Source organism: Oryx dammah, unplaced genomic scaffold (genome assembly GCF_014754425.2).
Source record: "Oryx dammah isolate SB20612 unplaced genomic scaffold, SCBI_Odam_1.1 HiC_scaffold_1, whole genome shotgun sequence".
NCBI lineage: Eukaryota > Metazoa > Chordata > Mammalia > Artiodactyla > Bovidae > Oryx > Oryx dammah.
The window spans coordinates 74,202,736-74,222,137 of record NW_024070185.1 but is presented as its reverse complement, the minus strand read 5'-3'; the positions used below and the strand labels follow the sequence as shown (position 1 = coordinate 74,222,137).

The following is a 19,402-nucleotide window of genomic DNA, read 5'->3' as shown; positions in this document are numbered from 1 at the left end:
AAAATTCAAGTAGGAGCTCAGCAAATTAAAGCAGAAGCCAAAGAGAGAAAATCTTCTCAAATTTTACTTGGATAGAATGAATGTCTCATTTAAACAATATTTTGGTTAGGAATGTAAAGAGGAGGAGGAAGTCCTTAAAAATTAATCTTCACTGATCAGAATTATAATCTTCTCTCTAGGCTGCTTAGCTGGAATACCTAATAAACTAAGGTCCAACTTATTTTCATTCCAATGAAAATGGAGTTTCCTTGTTCTTTTCTCTCCTAGGTCTTCCCTCTCTCCTTGGCTCTGTCCTCTCTTTTCCCTTGAAAAAGTGATCCAGAGGCAACTAAGATCTGCCTCTCTGTATCATGTGAATACTTTGAAAAAGCCCTGTAATAATCCTTAACAGAGTTAGCTTACCTAGAAGATCTGATGCCTGACCTATTACACAGAATACAAATTCCAGAGTTTGAATGACTGATCCAAAAGGATTTAACAAAACATGCAAGCAATGTATGTAAGCATATGCACAGTGGTGGTTCAAAATATTAAAGTTGTTGCATAAAATATATAAACAAGTTAAAAACCATAGTAACTGTTGCACTACTCTGACTTAGCTAGTGATATTTTGTAGATCAGAAGAGTGTAATGATACATGTTGCCATCCAGTCTAATATATCACTTTTACAATGACAATTTTTAAAATGGAAGATTAGTTTTAAAACCCCTTTAAAATAATTGTGTTATCTGGATATTTCTGGTATTTCTTATCTTTTACTATATGAAAAGATGGTCTAATTTTAACTTCCTAGGTACTTCCATTCCTATCAAATGCAGATAACAAAGTTTATTAATGTATTCATTTTGGAAGGTTGTATCTCAGAAAAAGATGATAAACTATTAGCTTTTAAATGCAAAATTGTAATTCCTGTTGGTTAGTTGCTAAGTCATGTCCAACTCTGCCACCGCATGGACTGTAGCCTGCCAGGCTCTCTGTCCATGGAATTTCCCAGGCAAGAATACTGGAGTGGGTTGCCATTTCCTTCTCCAGGGGATCCCAACCCAGGGATCTCCTACATTGGCAAGAGGATACTTTACTGCTGAGCCACCACAGAAGCCCCAAATTGTCATTACAACTACCAATACTTCTGTAATATATTGACCTGCTAATCATGCCTCATTTGTTGTAAATTACTTCTTTTTATGGGGGAAAAATACCTAAATCGAAACATTATAAAATGTTAATTAAAGGCTTAGAATTGTTCACACCTGATTGGAGAAGAGATGGACCAGTGAATAAGAAAGGGCATGGTAACTACTTCAAAATACTGCTGAAGAGCAACAGAAACAGACAGGCTCCCTATCCAGCTCCAGTAGTTTCGAGTATAATAAACACAATGACACTCCAAAGTTTAACTATCTATTTGAAGAAATGCTTCAATATTAAAGTTATATGTGAAGTTCTATGGAATGCATATATGCTACACTGTTGTACAACTTTATTTTTCTCAATCAGCTCATTTAAATAAACAAAAAGGGACATTTACTAATGTGATTTCAAATTATCTGATCAGATCAAAACTTAAACCATAATATCTAACAGTCCACTTACCATGAAAATCTGCACCCAACTTCTTAGAAGCCATTTAGAACCTGAAAAACAAAGAAACATGTCTTAGCCACATTACACCTCAAGGGGATGTAAACAAACCATTGTAAGAAAATTTAGATACAAAAAAATACCCAGAAGGCTAAAGAGTTCCAGGACTGATACAACCTCAAACTTCTCAGTCCCAAAGTCTTAAAAAAGAAAGCAGAAAGGAGGAGAAACCACTTTTCTATACAAAAACAATCCTGTAATCTACATGTTCTGAAAACAAACAAAATATTAGAACAGCAAACTGGCCACTGACCAATTTATATGCAAACTGTCAAACCCCTCCCCCAAAAAAACCCTACTAAACACTTATCTTCCTGATATAAACTACAAATGTCAGTATTTGGCAGTTTTCTCAAGATTTTTAAACCATCTCATTTAATTCAGTTATGTAAATACAGACCTTTTATTGAAAATGAACTGTAACTGTTAAGACTGACACTTCTGAATTAGGGAGTCCATGACGTACAATCTTACCTATCTGTTCGGCTGCGCTGGCCTTAGTTGCGGCACGCAGGATGTTTGTTCTTCACCGTGGCATGTAAACTCTTAATTATGGCATGTGGGATCGAGTTCCCTGACCCGAGATTGAACCTGGGCCCCCTGCACACACTGGGAGTAGGGAATCTTAGCACCTGGACCACCTCTGTACTGTTTCAATTTTGTAGCAAATTCCAAAATGGGGAACCTTCCTGACAATTCAGTGGTTAAGACTCCATGCTTCCACTGTGGGGGCCAGGATTTGATCTCTGGTCAGAGAACTGAGATTCCACAAACTGTAATTCCACAGGCTATGTGTGTGGTGCTGCGCCCCCAAAACTGAAAACACCAAAGAGGAAAATCCATAAAACCACACATCTAGCTTAATACTATTTTTGCACTTCGCCCCTACATAAGCAGTTACAAAGTCCTTCTCTTGCACAAACAACCTGAGTTCTTCAATTTAAAGTTTATTTACCTTGATGCAGTGTTTATACTTTTAACTTAAGATATAAGAATAATGAATTTATAGTATGGTCTCTACCAATTTGCATTACATACAGTACAGTGAAAAGCATCATACTCAAAATGATCTACAAGCATATCCTATTCTACTGCAATTCAATTTACTGCACAAATTAAAAGTATGCTCAACCTTACATTGAGCAAGTCTAAGGAGTGAGGCGCCATTTTTTCAAAAGCATTGTTCACCTCACATCTGGTCACTTTTAGGTAATTCTCACACTACTTCAAACTTTTTCATTATATTTGTCATAATGATTAGTGACCTTTGATATTGCAATTATTATGGCATTTTTTTTTAGCAATGAAGTATTTTTTAATTGAGGTATACATATTGTTTTCTTAAATGATGCTATTATTACACACTTAACAGGTTACGGGGTAAACATAACTTCTCTATGTACTGGACAACCAAAAACCTGTGTGACTTGCTTTACTTTGATACTTGTCTTCTTTAGTGGTCTGGAACCAAACCCATAGTATCTCCAAGGTATGCCTATATTTTCCACTTATATTAAGAAGGCAAGAACATCACACCTATCATGTGAAAAATCTTCAGAATAATTAAATCTGTACAGAATTTTAAGAAACTGACAAGCTGGTTTTAAAATTTACATGTAGAACTTCCCTGGTGGTACAGTGGGTAAGAATCTGCTCGCCAATGCTGGGACACAGGTTTATACCTGGTCTAGGAAGATTCCACACGCCAAGGAGCAACTAGGTCCCATGGACCACGACGACTGAAGTCCACGTGCTGCAGCTATGGAAGCCCCTGTGCCGAGAGCCCGTGAGCTGCAACAGGAGGGGCCAACAGAGTGAGAAGCCCGCGTACTAGCAGCGAGGAGCAACGCCTACGGGCCACAACTGGAGAAAGCCCACACACCGCAAGGAAGGCCCAGCACGGCCAAAAATAATCAAGTTTTAAGTAATAAAATGTACATATAATGGCAAAGGAAACAGCCAAAACGATTGTGAAAAAGAACAAAGTTGGAGAACTTACCACCTAACTTCAAGTCTTGCTATTAAATTACAGTAATTAAGACAGTATGGGGACTTTGCTGGTGGTTCAGTGATTAAGAATCCACCTGCCAATGCTGGGGACACAGGTTCGACCCATGGTCCAGGAACTAAACTCCCACATGCCACAGGGCAACTACTGAGCCCACACAGTACAACTACTGAGCCCACGAGCTCTAGAGCCCGTGCTCCGAAACAAGAGAAACCCATGTGCCACAACCTAAGAGAAGCTCCCACTTGTCTCAACTAGAGAAAGCCCACACATAACACAATGAAAAGCCTGCATACCACGAGGAAGTCCCAGCACAGCCAAAATTTAAAAAAAATTTTTTTTACAATCGAAAGATAATAAATTAACTCCCTTTAGTGAGGGGAAAAAAGCAGCTACCAAACAGAACAAACCACTTCCAATAACCCATTCCTGATTCTAACTTAACCAAGGCCATCTCACAGAGGCAGTTCTATAGCTTATTTCACATCCCAACTTATCTGTCCTACACTGATTAGAAAGTCATGCTATATACTGTCCTGATATTCAGTGACCCAACACTGTAGGTAATGTAGGTGTTCCCACATTAAGACTTACTACTAGCCAGCAAGTGTCATTCAACGGTAGTGTTAAGTGTCAACAGCAAACAATTACCACGCCATTTCCATTACTCATAAAAAGTTACTGGTTAGTTAACTGCTGTGGACTTAACCACAACACTGAGCAGAAGATAAAGGTTGTGCTCAACCCCATTAAGAATAAAAAGTATTATGGAAAAAGTACACACTAGCAGATTTTAAAAGAAAATATATTTTAGAATGTGTGAAAAGAAAAACATTGGAAGGAAATATATTAAAAATATTTAAAGTGGCTGCCTCTAAGTGGCAGCACTGGGAATAATTCATAAAATTTCTCTATAGTTTCTGAACACTCTATGGCAAGCAAGTACTAATTTTATAGTCTTTAAAAGCTCTACTTTAATAGTTTCAATTTCCAGTATGATGTTGGGATGAAGCATTCTGGTTGCCATTCTACTAGTTAACAAACTTAATAATTTTAAAGTATATGGACCATCAATTTTCAAGCAACCAACAAACCATACTGAAAATGACTTAACTTTTTTTTGTATGAACCGAAGACTTCATAGAAACTTACAGGCTTCAATATCATTATAACGTACCTAAAACACAATAATACAGGGAGACTTATAAACCTGGAAGCAAGATTCTTGGCAGCCTCAATCTTCCCACAGAGGCACAGACCAGAAATGCATTTTCTTCTAAATCTCTATTGAAAGCAGGAGAATCTAAGCATCTAGACACTCACAGACAGGTGCAGGAAATTAGTGTTTTCATGTCTGTTTCAAATATTTATTGATATTGTGGGATATCAGCTATTTGAAGAAGCAGCTGTTTTTGAGCGGTAAATGGCTTAGCGGAGGCTCTGATTTTTTTTTTTTTTTTGAGGCAATGATTTAGTAAATTATTTTGTGAATAAGCTAACATCAGGAATGTCTTAAAGAAGTTCCACCAAATTTAAATGAATTTTTAATGACTTTTTAAAAAAGGTTCGACCAACAACAATGCACTGAATGGGAGAAAATGATCTGCAGATTTGATCTGCAAATCATCTATCTGATAAAGAACTTTTATCTAGAATATATAGATAACTCTACACTTCAACAATAGAAACAAGCCAATTAGAAAGTAGGCAAAAGAATCTGTATAATTTCCCAGAGAAGATATACAAATAACTAAGAAACACATGCTGCTGCTGTTGCTGCCAAGTCACTTCAGTCGTGTCCGACTCTGTGCGACCCCAAAGATGGCAGCCCACCAGGCTCCCCCATCCCTGGGATTCTCCAGGCAAGAACACTGGAGTGGGTTGTCATTTCCTTCTCCAATGCATGAAAGTGAAAAGTGAAAGGGAAGTCGCTCAGTCATGTCCGACTCTTAGCAACCCCATGGACTGCAGCCCACCAGGCTCCTCCATCCATGGGATTTTCCAGGTAAGAGTACTGGAGTGGGGTGCCATTGCCTTCTCCAAAGAAACACATGAGAAGATGTTTAACACATCGTTATTCACCAGTCAGGGAAACGCAAATCAAATAACTATACCCACCCCATTAAAGCACACATATTATCAACAACAAAGCAAAATTTCTCTTAAAGTAAGAATAATAAATGAAAATTAAAACACCATACCCCTTTATTACTAGATAAACAATTAGAAAGTATTAAATAAACAATTAAAAATTCTTTAAAATTATGCCTTAATAAGGTGATAAAACATAGATTATCTAGGGGTCTTCTTTAAATATTAAAATAGCTCACTGAATGCAACTCTGATTATATTTTTCACAAACCTTAAGAATATGAGAAATTCATCCATATTTGGTCACTTGAAGAATTTTTTTAATGTCTGCTATGCAGTCAATCTCTGAAGTATCAAAAGTATTTTAGGGACTTTCCCAGGGTCCAGTGGTTGGGTCTCTGGGTTTCGAATGGAGGGGACACAGTTGGATTCCTGTTTGGGGAACTAAGATTTCACAGGCTGTACAGTGTGACCAAAAATAATTTTTTTTTAAAAAAAAAGTGTTTAACAGCTACTTGGGATCAACTTTCTTTTCCCGGAACATCTGAGCAAAATCAAATGCTATGTGTGTGTGTATAGAAGCTTCCACATAAACTTCCTATATTTTAATCATAAGCACTTTTTTGTAACATTTTCGTATAATCTAAATGTTCAATCATGGAAATAATTAAATAATTGGAAATAAAAAAAAGTTTGTGATGGCATGAAGAGTATTCACTAAAAGCACATGAATGATGGGAAATAAATTTTTAATTGTTTTTACAAGTTGAACTGAATTACTTTTACTATGTAAAAAATGTACACAAAAAAAGATCGAAAAAATAAATTTTGCCCCAAATAAAATTATAAATGCTCCCAGGAGACAATATATTCATAAACAATTATAAATTTCCACTAAAATAAATATAAATGCTTCTATTAAAGGAAAAGTAGAAAGCAGAACAACACATTTTAAATTCATAAACTTTACACTAATAAAGTGCAGAACTCCCTCATATGACCAAGAATTAAAAACAATGTTCTACTTTACTAGTTGAGTGCCATTTCAGTTCAAATGCTACAGGAAAATAACCTAGTAATTTAAATTTTTGAATCACTGATGGAAGACATCTAAGAACAAAGAGAGATGGGGAAACAGGTAACAAGAGAATTAACTGCAGAGAGAGAAGGAGCTAGAGGGCAAAAGGCAGAAGAGATAGAGTAAGGAATGGAAAAAGGGAAAGGTGAGGAGGGTAAGTGAAAGGAGGTAAGGGTAGGAGACCAGGAGAAGAAAAACATTTTAAGCAAGCCCCAGCCAGCTTCACAAGGGGAAGAAAAAGCCCAAGAGCAATTTAATATTAATGTCCTAAATTTCTTTTCTTTCTTGTACCATCATCAAATTACTACTGCAAGAAATTACGCTCTATAAACAGCTTCATAATACACAGCAGCAATTTAATCACTCAGTAAGCTATCCCAGTCACACACAACAATATAAGCTATAATCATCAGGAGTTTCCCAAGATACAAAGTAATCAGGAAATTCTCCAACTTACAGAAAAAGATGGCTTTGGGATCCAGAAAATTGCAAGTCTGAAAACAAAGTTAAGACTTATACAGCATATATGTGACAAAAATCACAAATGCAGCAGCCTTGGCAGTCCGGTGGTTGGGTCTCAAGTGTTTGTGACTTCTCGTTTTCACTGCTGAGGGCAGAGACTCAATCCCTGATCAGGGAGCTAGGAACCAATATGCCAAGTGGTATGGCCAAAAAGAAAAAAAAAAAAATCACACATGTAAATGCCATTTAAATTTCAATACCAGGCTACCCTATACTCATGACAAAAAGCTTTCTTTTCTCCCAGGTCTCAGAGACATTGTGGAGCCTCAGCTTTTCTCATGGGTAAAATAAGGGTAGTAGACTGAATAATCAACCAAATCTAAATGTACTATAAATCTATAATAGTAGAATTACGGAAAATTTTCAAGATGTCCTTTCCATTATAGGGGACCAGAATGCAAAAGTAGGAAGTCAAGAAACACCTGGAGTAACAGGCAAATCTGACCTTGGAGTACAGAATGAAGCAGGGCAAAGGCTAATAGAGTTTTGCCAAGAGAACGCACTGGTGATAACAAACACCTTCTTCCAACAACACGGGAGAAGACTACACATGGACATGACCAGAGGGCCAACACAGAAATCAGGCTGATTATATTCTTTGCAGCAAAAGATGGAGAAGCTCTATACAGTCGTTAAAAACAAGACCGGGAACAGATGGTGGCGCAGATCATGAGGTCCTTATTGCCAAATTCAGACTTAAATTGAAGAAAGTAAGGAAAACCACTAAACCATTCAGGTATGACCTAAATCAAATCCCTTATGATTATACAGTGGAAGTGAGAAATAGATTTAACGGACTAGATCTGACAGACAGAGTGCCTGATGAACTATGGATGGAGGTTCATGACACTGTACAGGAGTCAGGGATCAAGACCACCCCCAAGAAAAAGAAATGCAAAAAAGCAAAATGGCTGTCTGAGGAGGCCTTACAAATAGCTGTGAAAAGAAGAGTAGCAAAAAGCAAAGGAGAAAAGAAAATATATACCCATCTGAATGCAGAGTTCCAAAGAATAGCAAGGAGAGATAAGAAAGCCTTCCTCAGTGATCAATGCAAAGAAACAGAGGAAAACAATAGAATGGGAAAGACTAGAGATCTCTTCAAGAAAATTAGAGATACCAAGGGAACATTTCATGCAAAGATGGGCTCAATAAAGGACACAAATGGTATGAACTTAACAGAAGCAGAAGATATTAAGAGGTGGCAAGAATACACAGAACTGTACAAAAAAGATCTTCACAACCAAGATAATCACGACGGTGTGATCACTCACCTAGAGCCAGACATCCTGGAATGTGAAGTCAAGTGGGCCTTAGGAAGCATCACTATGAACAAAGGTAGTGGAGGTGATGGAATTCCAGTTGAGCTCTTTCAAATCCTGAAAGATGATGCTGTGAAAGTGCTGCACTCAATATGCCAGCAAATTTGGAAAACTCAGCAGTGGCCATAGGACTGGAAAAGGTCTGTTTTCATTCCAATCCCAAAGAAAGGCAATGCCTAAGAATGCTCAAACTACCACACAATTGCACTCATCTCACACACGAGTAAAGTGATGATTAAAATTCTCCAAGCCAGGCTTCAGCAATACATGAACCGTGAAATTCCAGATGTTCAAGCTGGTTTTAGAAAAGGCAGAGGAACCAGAGATCAAATTGCCAGTATCCACTGGATCATTGGAAAAGCAAGAGAGTTCCAGAAAAACATCTATTTCTGCTTTATTGACTATGCCAAAGCCTTTGACTGTGTGGATCACAATAAACTGTGGAAAATTCTTCAAGAGATGGGAATACCAGACCACCTGACCTTGAGAAACCTGTATGCAGGTCAGGAAGCAACAGTTAGAACTGGACATGGAACAACAGACTGGTCAAGGCTGTATATTGTCACCCTGCTTATTTAACTTACACGTAGAGCACATCATGAGAAACACTGGGCTGGAAGAAGCACAAGCTGGAATCAAGCTTGCTGGGAGAAATATCAATAACCTCAGATATGCAGATGACACCACCCTTATGGCAGAAAGTAAAGAAGAACAAAAGAGCCTCTAGATGAAAGCGAAAGAGGAGAGTGAAAAAGTTGGCTTAAAGCTAAACATTCAGAAAACTAAGATCATGGCATCTGGTCCCATCACTTCATGGCAAATAGATGGGGAAACAATGGAAACAGTGTCAGACTTTATTTTTCTGGGCTCCAAAATCACTGCAGATGGTGACTGCGGCCATGAAATTAAAAGACACTTACTCCTTGGAAGGAAAGTTATGACCAACCTGGACAGTATATTAAAAAGCAAAGACATTATTTTGTCAACAAAGGTCTGTCTAGTCAAGGCTATGGTTTTTCCAGTAGTCATGTATGGATGTGAGAGTTGGACATCCAAAGAAAGCTGAGTCCCTTGGACTGCAAGGAGATCCAACCAGTCCATCCTAAAGGAGATCAGTCCTGGGTATTCATTGGAAGGACTGAGACTAAAGCTGAAAATCCAATACTTTGGCCACATGCTGCAAAGAGCTGACTCATTTGAAAAGACCCTGATGCTGGGAAAGACTGAAGGCAGGAGGAGAAGGGGACGACAGGATGAGATGGTTGGACGGCATCATTGACTCAATGGACATGAGTCTGGGTAAACTCCAGGAACTGGTGATGGACAGGGAGGCCTGGCGAGCTGTGGTACATGGGTTGTAAAGAGTCAGACATGATTGAGCGACTGAACTGAAATGAACTGTGACCTCAGAGAGAAGAAAAAAGAATAAATCAGAGGTTTCTAGACCAGTAAGAATACTTGAAAACACACAAATGGTTCTAGGTAACAGATTTCATAGATGTATAATATAGGTGTGTTTTACTTTACTGACAAAGAATGGAGTCCATGACAGATAGCAGAGGAGGCCTCAGTGAGGGCAGACTGATTTTACAACCGAACTGGAGGTGGACAGCGAAGACAGAGGACAGAAGTAGCAGTGTGGCCTGGCCGTGGCGCTGGGTGGCCGGCGGGGCAGGGGGAGCAGCAGGGCAGCATCGGGGGAGTGGCGGAGTGAAGCAAAGGGAACTGCACCCTCATAGCTGAGGTGCTGGTCACAGGAAGCAGCTAGCTAGGCAGAGCTGCCTCTGGCCCCTGACACAGGCCCTACAATTTGACTCCTCTTCCCTGGGGCTGCAGACACTGTGGCCTTCTCCCACTTTCTCTCCTGTCTGGCAGTCTGGCTCCTCTGCTGAGCTATCAGCAGATTCCTGGAGGGCCCCAGCTACCAGCCAGAGCCATACCTGTCCAGATCTGTTTGGATCCTGACCGCAGACAGACCTTGAGCTAAAACCAGACCCCTGCTGTATACACATTCTGTGAAGAATAGCCTGGGCTCTTCCTGAAGAAAGAATTATTTAACATTTCTTTTCCTTTTTTTTTTTTTTTTTTTTGAGGGGGAGGAGCCACCAAACACACACAAGTGGTCCAAATACGTCTTCATACTAATAGAAAGGCAAAGGAGAAACATTTTAAAGTACTCCCCTCTGAGGGCAACCTGGGCAACCTACAGCCACCAAAGGGCCCAAGACTAGACTCAAATTTTTGCTTCTGTTCTGTGGTCAAGTTTCTTTCTGTCTACCTGTAAAAAAAGATGAAATCCAAAAAATTTAAAAAAAAAGAATGCAATCCATGATGAGCTAACGTTACAAAATGCTTCAAATAACATAGCATCAACACTCATAAAGCACAAACTATAAGAAGAAAATAACTACGTAGAAATACATTATTTGTAAGATAAATCTAACATACTATGTCAAAAGTACCCTGAAATCAGAATATACCTTTTTAAGCATCCACAGAACACTATATAAAAAACTTGAGTAATTATTAGGCCACAAAGAAAATTCCAATGAATTTCAAAAGTCAACAGTAGTACAGCCCATAGTCAAAAGGCAAAAAAATTATAAATTACATCAGAAAATAAAAAAGCCCTACTGCCTGAATTTCTGAACTGTCTCTTAGAGAAATCATGGCTCAAAGAGGGCACCAGAAGGGAATTCCCTAGCAGCCCTGTGGTTAGTACTCTGTGCTTCCACTGCTGGGGGCTCAGGTTCCATCCCTGGTCAGGGAACTAGGATCTTACAAGCCAAGTGGCACAGTCAAAAAAAAGGCAACCAAAAATAAAACACAAAAGATAACGACAATGAAAATACTACAGTTGAGAACCTACATACTATAAGTGGCTAAAGTGATACTCTGGAAAATCTATAGCACACAGCAGTACTCAAGAGGAAAATCCACAGCATGAGAACTTAGGGAAAACACAACAATGCAAACAGCAAAGAAATGGGCAGAAAATAATCAATTTAAACTCAGAAAAACTTATCAACTAAATAAACCCAAGAGCTGATTCTTTGGAAATTAAAACCATCCACCTAAGGTAATTTTAATGGACGTTGGGGGGAATATGTATACAAAACAGAGGAAATTAAAATAATCCCAAATCACTGCTTTGTTCACCTGCTTTCAAATACATTTGAGAACCTGGATAAAATAGATCTTCTAGAAAAATATTAATTATCAAAACTGACCACAGAAGAGGCAGAAATCTTAACATATAACCAAAGAAGAAATTGAAAAAATTATCAAAGCACTCTTGCCACCCAAAAGAAACCTTAGTCCAATGACTTTAATGGTTCAAAAACATAAAAGAAAAGTTTCTAATTTTTTTTAGAAGTAAGACTACTGGGACTTCCCTGGTGGTCCAGTGGCTAAGACTCCATGCTCACCAATGCAAGGGGCCCAGGTCAGAGAACTAGATCCCACACACCAAAACTGAGGATCTCACATGCTGCAATGAAGATCAAAGATTCCACGTGCCACAACTAAGAACCAGTGCAGTCAAATAAATAAATACATGAATATATTGTTATAAAAATTAAAACAGTAGGACTATTGATTCCATAAAAGAAAAAACTACAGAAAAATCTCATGTATAAACACGGATTAAAAAATCCTCAAAAAATGAGAATTTATAGGAAAACATCATGTCCAAGTGGGATTTATGTTATGAATACAGGAGAGTTCAATGTTAGGAATCTGTTGATGTAATTCACCATATATTAATACATCTAGAAAGAAAAATCATATAGCCATCTCCTTAACATAACATTAAAAATAGTAACAAAAATCATCTCACTCAATACCAAAGCCAGAGAATACTAATGGAGAAACTATACCAAGACTTCACTAAGCATAGGAACAAGACAAAGATGTCGATTATCACAACTGCTTTATTTAACATTAGATAAAAGGAATAAAAGGTATAAAAGTCAGAAGACAGACTTCCCCAAGGAGATCCAAAAACTGAAAAACTATTACAAACAAGAGAATACAAAAAGGTGTTACTCAGTACAAAATTAATATTCTGAAACAAATAGCCTTCATACATACAATGATCAGATAAGAAGTACAATGGAAGCAAAATGTACCATAAGAGATAAGACAACAAACTGAAAATTTCTTAAAGAGATGGGAATACCAGTTCATCTTAACCTGCCTCCTGAGAAACCTGTATGCAAGTCAAGAAGCAGCAGTTAGAACTGAACATGGAAAAACGGACTGGTTCAAAATTGGAAAGAAGTATGTCAAGGTTGTATATTGTACCCTGCTTATTTATCTTACATGCAGAGTACATCATGTGAAATGCCAGGGTGGATGAATCACAAGCTGGAATCAAGAATGGCGGAAGAAATATCAACAACCTCAGTTATGCAAATGATACCACCGAGATGGCAGAAAGGAAGACGAATGAGCCTCTTGATGAAAGTGAAAGAGGAGAGTGAAAAAGCTGGCTTAAAACTCAACATTCAAAAAACTAAGATCATGGCATCGGGTCCCATTACTTCATGGCAAATAGATGAGGAAAAAATGGAAATGGTGGCAGATTTTATTTTCCTGGACTCCCAAATCACTGTGGATGCTGACTGCAGCCATGAAATTAAAAGACGCTTGCTCTGTGGAAGAAAGGCTATGACAAAAACAGACAGTGTATTAAAAAGCAAGACATCACTTTGCCAACAAACTCTATAGTCAAAGCTATGGTTTTTCCAACAGTCATGTTCAGATGTGAGAGTTGGACCATAAAGAAGGTTGAGTGCTGAAGAACTGATGCTCTCAAACTGTAGTGCTAGAGAAGACTCCTGGGAATCCCTTGGACAGCAAGGATATCAAACATGTCAATCCTAAAGGAAATCAACCCTGAATATTCATTGGAAGGACTGATGCTGAAGCTGAAGCTACAATACTTTGGCCACTTGATGTGAAGAGCTGATTCACTGGAAAAGACCCTGATGCTGGGAAAGATGGAAGGCAGGAGGAAAAGGGGACGACACAGGATGAGATGGTTGAATCTCATCATCAGATCAATGGACATGAGTCTAAGCAAACTTCAGGAGTTAGTGAAGGACATGGAAGCCTGGTGTGGTGCAGTCCATGGGGTCGTAAAGAGTCAGACATGACTTAGGAACTGAACAACAACAAAAAAAGAAAAAACACTAAAACTATTAAGACACAAAAAAAGACACAATTGCAAAAAAAATTGATAATCTTGGCTAAAACATACATCATTAAGATCAATTCCTCCCTAAGTTGCTGTTTTTGTTTCCCTAATCTTGTTTTTGTTTTTTTAACAAGACAAGCTGATTCTAAAGTTCATATGAAAATATCAGTTAACAATAGCCAAGAAAATTTCAAAGAAAATAATAAATGGAAAACAGCCTATCAGATACTAAAATACTTATTACAAGAAACAACACTTAAATCTGTCCTGTACTGGCACATAAAATCAATGGAAGAGAGTAGAAATCTCTAAAAATATCCTAATATAGACATTTAAAGTGCCATTTGAAATCTGTCAAGTGCCAATTAGCTACCTAGAAAAAAGTTGGATGCTCATCTCACACTTCCATATCAAATTCCAGACAAAAGTACAGTGTCAGTACACAACTGCCCTATTTTCACTCTATACAGAAAGCTAACAACCAAAAATAACTTTCTGAAACTTAAAATCCAACATAACTCTTGCTTCATGAAAAACTTCAAAAACAAAGGTTATTTTTAAAGGCAAGTTGTTGACTGTACAAGGTTTTTCACTAATTTCTCTTGCAATTGAGGTTTTCACCAAAGCTACTCATCATGTAGTATACTAAAGACTTTAAGAAAAGCAAACAGTGGAGTGAGAGGGAGGCTTAAGAGGGAGGGATATATGTATACTTATAGCTGATTCATACTTGTTTGAAGTATGGCAAAAACCAACACAACATTGTAAAGCAATTATCCTCCAACTAAAGAAAAGCAACTACTGATTCAGTGCAAAGTTCATTTCACACAATTTAATAAACACCAATTATAGTTAAACATGAGCCTGCTAAAATTTAAAAAGCAACAAGTAGAGACTTCTTTGGCAGTCCAGTGGTTAAGACTCTGTGCATCCAATGCAGGGGATGCAGGTTGAATCCCTGGTTGGGCAAAGAAGATTCCATATGCCCTGCCATGCGGTTAAAAAAAAAAGCAGTAACTAAAAAGATAACATAGTACTGTCAAGACAAATTACTGACCCAATCTGATGTTATTAAAACTGCAATTAAGAACTCTACCTAATTCCAAAATGGGTCAAGAAAAATCCAAAAAAGGATTTTCCTGGACTCTGGATGCCTCTTAATCCTCCAAACATCTAGCACAGCATCTAATCTTTAGTAGAGGTGGCTTTTCATATCTTCCTGCCCTCTCAAACTTTCTGAAAATATAATTCTATATCACTAACTAATACATAATTTGATAATGAAACCAGACAAAACAACACCCTTAAAATCAAAAAGTTAAACAATGATTTCCTATAGTTACCAATAAATAGTCTGAAATTATTAGGCCTATGAGACTAACATATGTAAGAACAGAAATGTATTGACTAGCTAAAACTTAGTATTGGAAGTGATAACATAAATCATTAGTCAATTAAAAATTTCAAGTCAGTATCTTAGCCAATTCATTAAATTCACTTAAAATGTTTTCCTTTATGTAATTTAGAGTTGTGAGTAACAGTACAATATCCCAAGAGGAAATACAGCCATAAACCTATCCCATTAAATTTTTAAAACTATGAAAAAAAAATTAACCAGGAAAAAATAATTTCAAGAAATTGTTGAACCAAAATATCATCTGGAACCTCCCTGGTGGTCCAATGGTTAAGACTCTGCCTGCCAACACAGGGCATACATGGGTTCAGTCCCTGGCCCGGGAAGATTCCACAACCACGGAGCAACTGAGCAGATGTTCTGCAACTACTGAGCCCGTGTGCCGCAACTACTGAAGTCCATGCACCACAGAGCCCGTGCTTTGCAACAAGAGAAGCTGCCGCAGCAGGAAGCTCACGCACTGCACCTAGAGAGAAGCCTCCACATGCCATAGCTAGAAAAAGCCTGTGCATAGCAACAAAGACCCAGCACAGCCAAGAATAAATAAATAAATAAAATCAAAAGACTTGGGTTCTGGTCTCACTTCTTTCATCAATTTGGGATGGTTTGGAATCAGTCAAAACTTCTGAAAGAAAGAAGGAAAAAAAATTCAGGGCTTCTTCTGTAAAAAGAGAAGCCTGGAGTAAATGATCTCTGACAATCTTTTCAAACTCTTTATGGGTCCAGACACATACTTTTATAACTTTGTACTTCAATCGTTTTTACAGTCATATATATATATAAGGGGCTTTCCTGGTGGCTCAGATGGCGAAGAATTTGCTAGTAGAAGGAAATCTGACAGTAAAGAATCTGCAACACAGAAGACCCCAGTTCGATTCCTAGGTCAGGAAGATCCTCTGGAGAAAGGATAAACTACCCACTCCAGTCTTGGGCTTCCCTGGTGGCTCATTCAGTTAAGAATCCTCCTGCAATCCGGGAGACCTGTGTTTGATCCCTGGGTTGGGAAGAGCCCCTAGAGTAGGGCATGGCAACCCACTCCAGTATTCTTCCCTGGAGAATACCCATGGACAGAAGAGCCTGGCAGGCTACAGTCCATGGGGTTGCAAAGAGTTGGACATGGCTGAGCAACTAAGCACAGCACAACATATATACATATATAAGAAAGATATCAGAAGACTTCCCATTCTTAGTTATGAGGGCACATAAAAGCATGTATTCACTTGTTGAGTCTATGACTCAGTAAGTGTACATAGTCCACACCCATGTTTTTCTGAAGGAGAAAATGCTTACTATTTGACACTAATAATACTATTTCACTCTACAAGAAGCCAACACAAAATAACTGGTTAATGTAAATACAAAGCAGCTAATTATCATACCAGATGCTATTAATCTGACCTGAGAGAAGTAATCACAAACATAACTTTTCGTCCTTTCAGCAGTCTTCACACTCAGTGGATTACTTCAGTCTGACTGTCCCAGTCATGTGAAATCTGAATGATTTTTTTCCCATAGAAACAAAGAAATAACAGAGCCTTGTTCCCTAAACTTAAGAACTCATACCCTCAGGGGAACACTGTGCAATAACAGGGAACAAATAAAGATGGCGCAACGTCAGAGAATATCAAGGATCTGAGGTTAGAAGGTTAGGGTTGCTAAGTAATTTCACAGGCAAAGAAAACCCCTTTATGTAAATATAAGTACCAGAATAATTTTATTTAAAGTTCTATCAAGTCTTTAAGAAAATAATTATTCCAACACATAAATTATCCTTACGCATAAAATGGAAGCAGACAAACACAGCTTTGCAGTTTAGTTTTATACAGGATTTATTTATTGCCTAGCTTTCTCCCCCAGGCTTTAAGCACTGCAAGTACAAGAACCACTTTGGTTTTGTTCACTATTTCACCAAACATACTGCCCTGTGAGTAGTGCTCAATAAGTACCTACTGAATGAATGTTGCCAAATTTCCAAGTTATTATATGAGATTAGCATAATACTGACACCAAAACTTGACCAGGGAAGGAGAAAAACAAGAAAATAAGAAATAAACGTATGCGTGGGCGCTAAGTTGCTTCAGTGGTGTCCAACTCTTTGCAACCCCATGGACTGTAGCCTGCCAGGCTCCTCTGCCCATGAGATTTTCCAGGCAAGAATACTGCAATGGGTGGCCATGCCCTCCTCCAGGGAATCTTCCTTACCCAAGGAATGAACATGGGTCTCCTGCATTGCACATTCTTTACATCTGACCCACCAGGGAAGCCCACATATACTTATCATTAATTTCTAATTAAAACAGTAGTAAATTGAATTAAACAGCAGACTCCTGGCTGTAGGATATTTTCCAGGAAAAATATTGTGTTGACTTCAACACAAAATTTCAAAGGAGGAAAAGGAAAAGGAAAAATAGAAAGGAGGGAATCTATAAGTTAAAAAAAAGAGGGTAAGAGATAAATCTAAAGCAGTCATAATATACAGATTTCTTTATTTGGATACCAGATCCCAACCAAAATAAACTGAGAAAAAAAGACAAAACAATTGAGAAAATATTAACACCCACTGGACATATGATAATATTAAATAATAAGTTAAATTTTAAGATAGGATAATGGTATCAGTTTTTTTTAATTCCTATCTTTCAGAGATACACCAAAATATATTTACAATTAGAAAGCTACATCTGGGATTTGTTCCAAAATAACTCTGAAGAGGACATGTACATGAAACAAAATCATTATAGTAACTATAAATGCAGTATAATCTCTAAAATTTGTGAATCACTATACTGCACACCTGAAATTTATTTATTTTTATTTTTTTGAAATTTATTTTTTTTAAAGGAACAAAAAAGATTAACACCTGTTACACTTAGATCTACATTTATAAGTTTAGAACATTATAAAAGAAAGAACTAAAACAAAAAGATGTTACTGCCATACTGTTAAATGACAGAGGCTGCAATTAATCACATTTTAATTTTCTAAATTTTCTAATTTTAATTTTATAAAACTATGAATTAAACCTAATATAATTGGCAACCATCATTATTAATAATCTACAGTTTCAGCAAATGCTAAAACTAGTGGGTTCAAGTTCCACAAGAGTAACAGGATATGTATATGGTCTCAAAGTATCTCCCCCCAATATATTTTTTTATTAATTATAGTGGAGAAAACAGTAACTTTCTCTTGGCAGACACCACTTTAACCAAGTAACCAAAACTGATTAACACCACCACCAGTAACAAGACAAACTGACACCTCCATATATGATATACTGAAAACACATCAATTCTGCAGTATTCCTGCCAAAAATTAATCAATCATGAGAGGGTATCAAACAACCTGAATCTAATCATGAAGAAGTACCAAAACAAACTGATCTTGAGGGACATTCTATAAATGATCTGTACTCTACAAATATATCAAAATCATGAGACAAAGACTGAAAAACTGTTTCAGATTAAATAAAGTCAATTTAAGCGACAAAACCACTAAATGTACTACATGAACCAAGATGCTTTTCTGTTGTTAAGACTGCTGGACAATGGGTGACTCAGTATCAGTTAATTTCTTGATTTTTATCATTAATATCTAGCTATGTAAGAGAACATTCTTATTTTTAGAAAGCACACACTGTAAAGTAGTACTAGGGTATCATGCCTGCAATATTTCAAGCAATTATGAAAAAGATAGTATGTATAATGTAAATACAAATTTACAGATAGATGACACAGGAGGAGAATAAATGAAGATAAAAAATATGAAACACTTAGGTATCTCAGTAGAAGGTATACAGGAACTCTGTACTATTATTGAGAGTACTCTGGTGAATCAGAAATTGTATCAAAATAAAAACTTAAAGATAAACTCAGTAAGCACATATATTGGTTTTTTTATCAGGAAGGATTCATACCAAACTGTTAACAGTGGTTAGTTCTAGAAAAAAGAAAAAAGAAAGCTTTGATGTTCTTTTTTCTATACTTCTGTAATTTTTATTCTGGAGCTGAAAAATTCAATAACTGAAACAAAAAGTTCCCTAGAGGAATACAAGAGTAGATGTGAACAGGCAAAAGGAAGAATCAGCAAACTTGAAGATAGAGCAATGTCTACAAATAAAGGAAAAAG

The 19,402-nt window shown here is 37.3% G+C and overlaps 1 protein-coding gene across 5 annotated transcripts in view; it reads right to left on the bottom strand.

Annotated features, from left to right (window-relative positions):
- The window catches only part of LOC120866348 (ubiquitin-associated protein 1), a 65,940-nt gene that overhangs the window by 22,920 nt on the left and 23,618 nt on the right, over positions 1-19,402 (bottom strand). For 4 of the 5 annotated variants that reach the window (XM_040244027.1, XM_040244052.1, XM_040244034.1 and 1 more), the window contains exon 2: positions 1,595-1,635. In XM_040244027.1, the coding sequence (XP_040099961.1) occupies positions 1,595-1,628 (34 nt within the window). In that variant the 5' untranslated portion in view covers positions 1,629-1,635. Of the gene's footprint in view, positions 1-1,594; positions 1,636-15,857; positions 15,900-19,402 lie in introns of those variants that run through there. The other variant, XM_040244043.1, reaches the window with a different exon arrangement.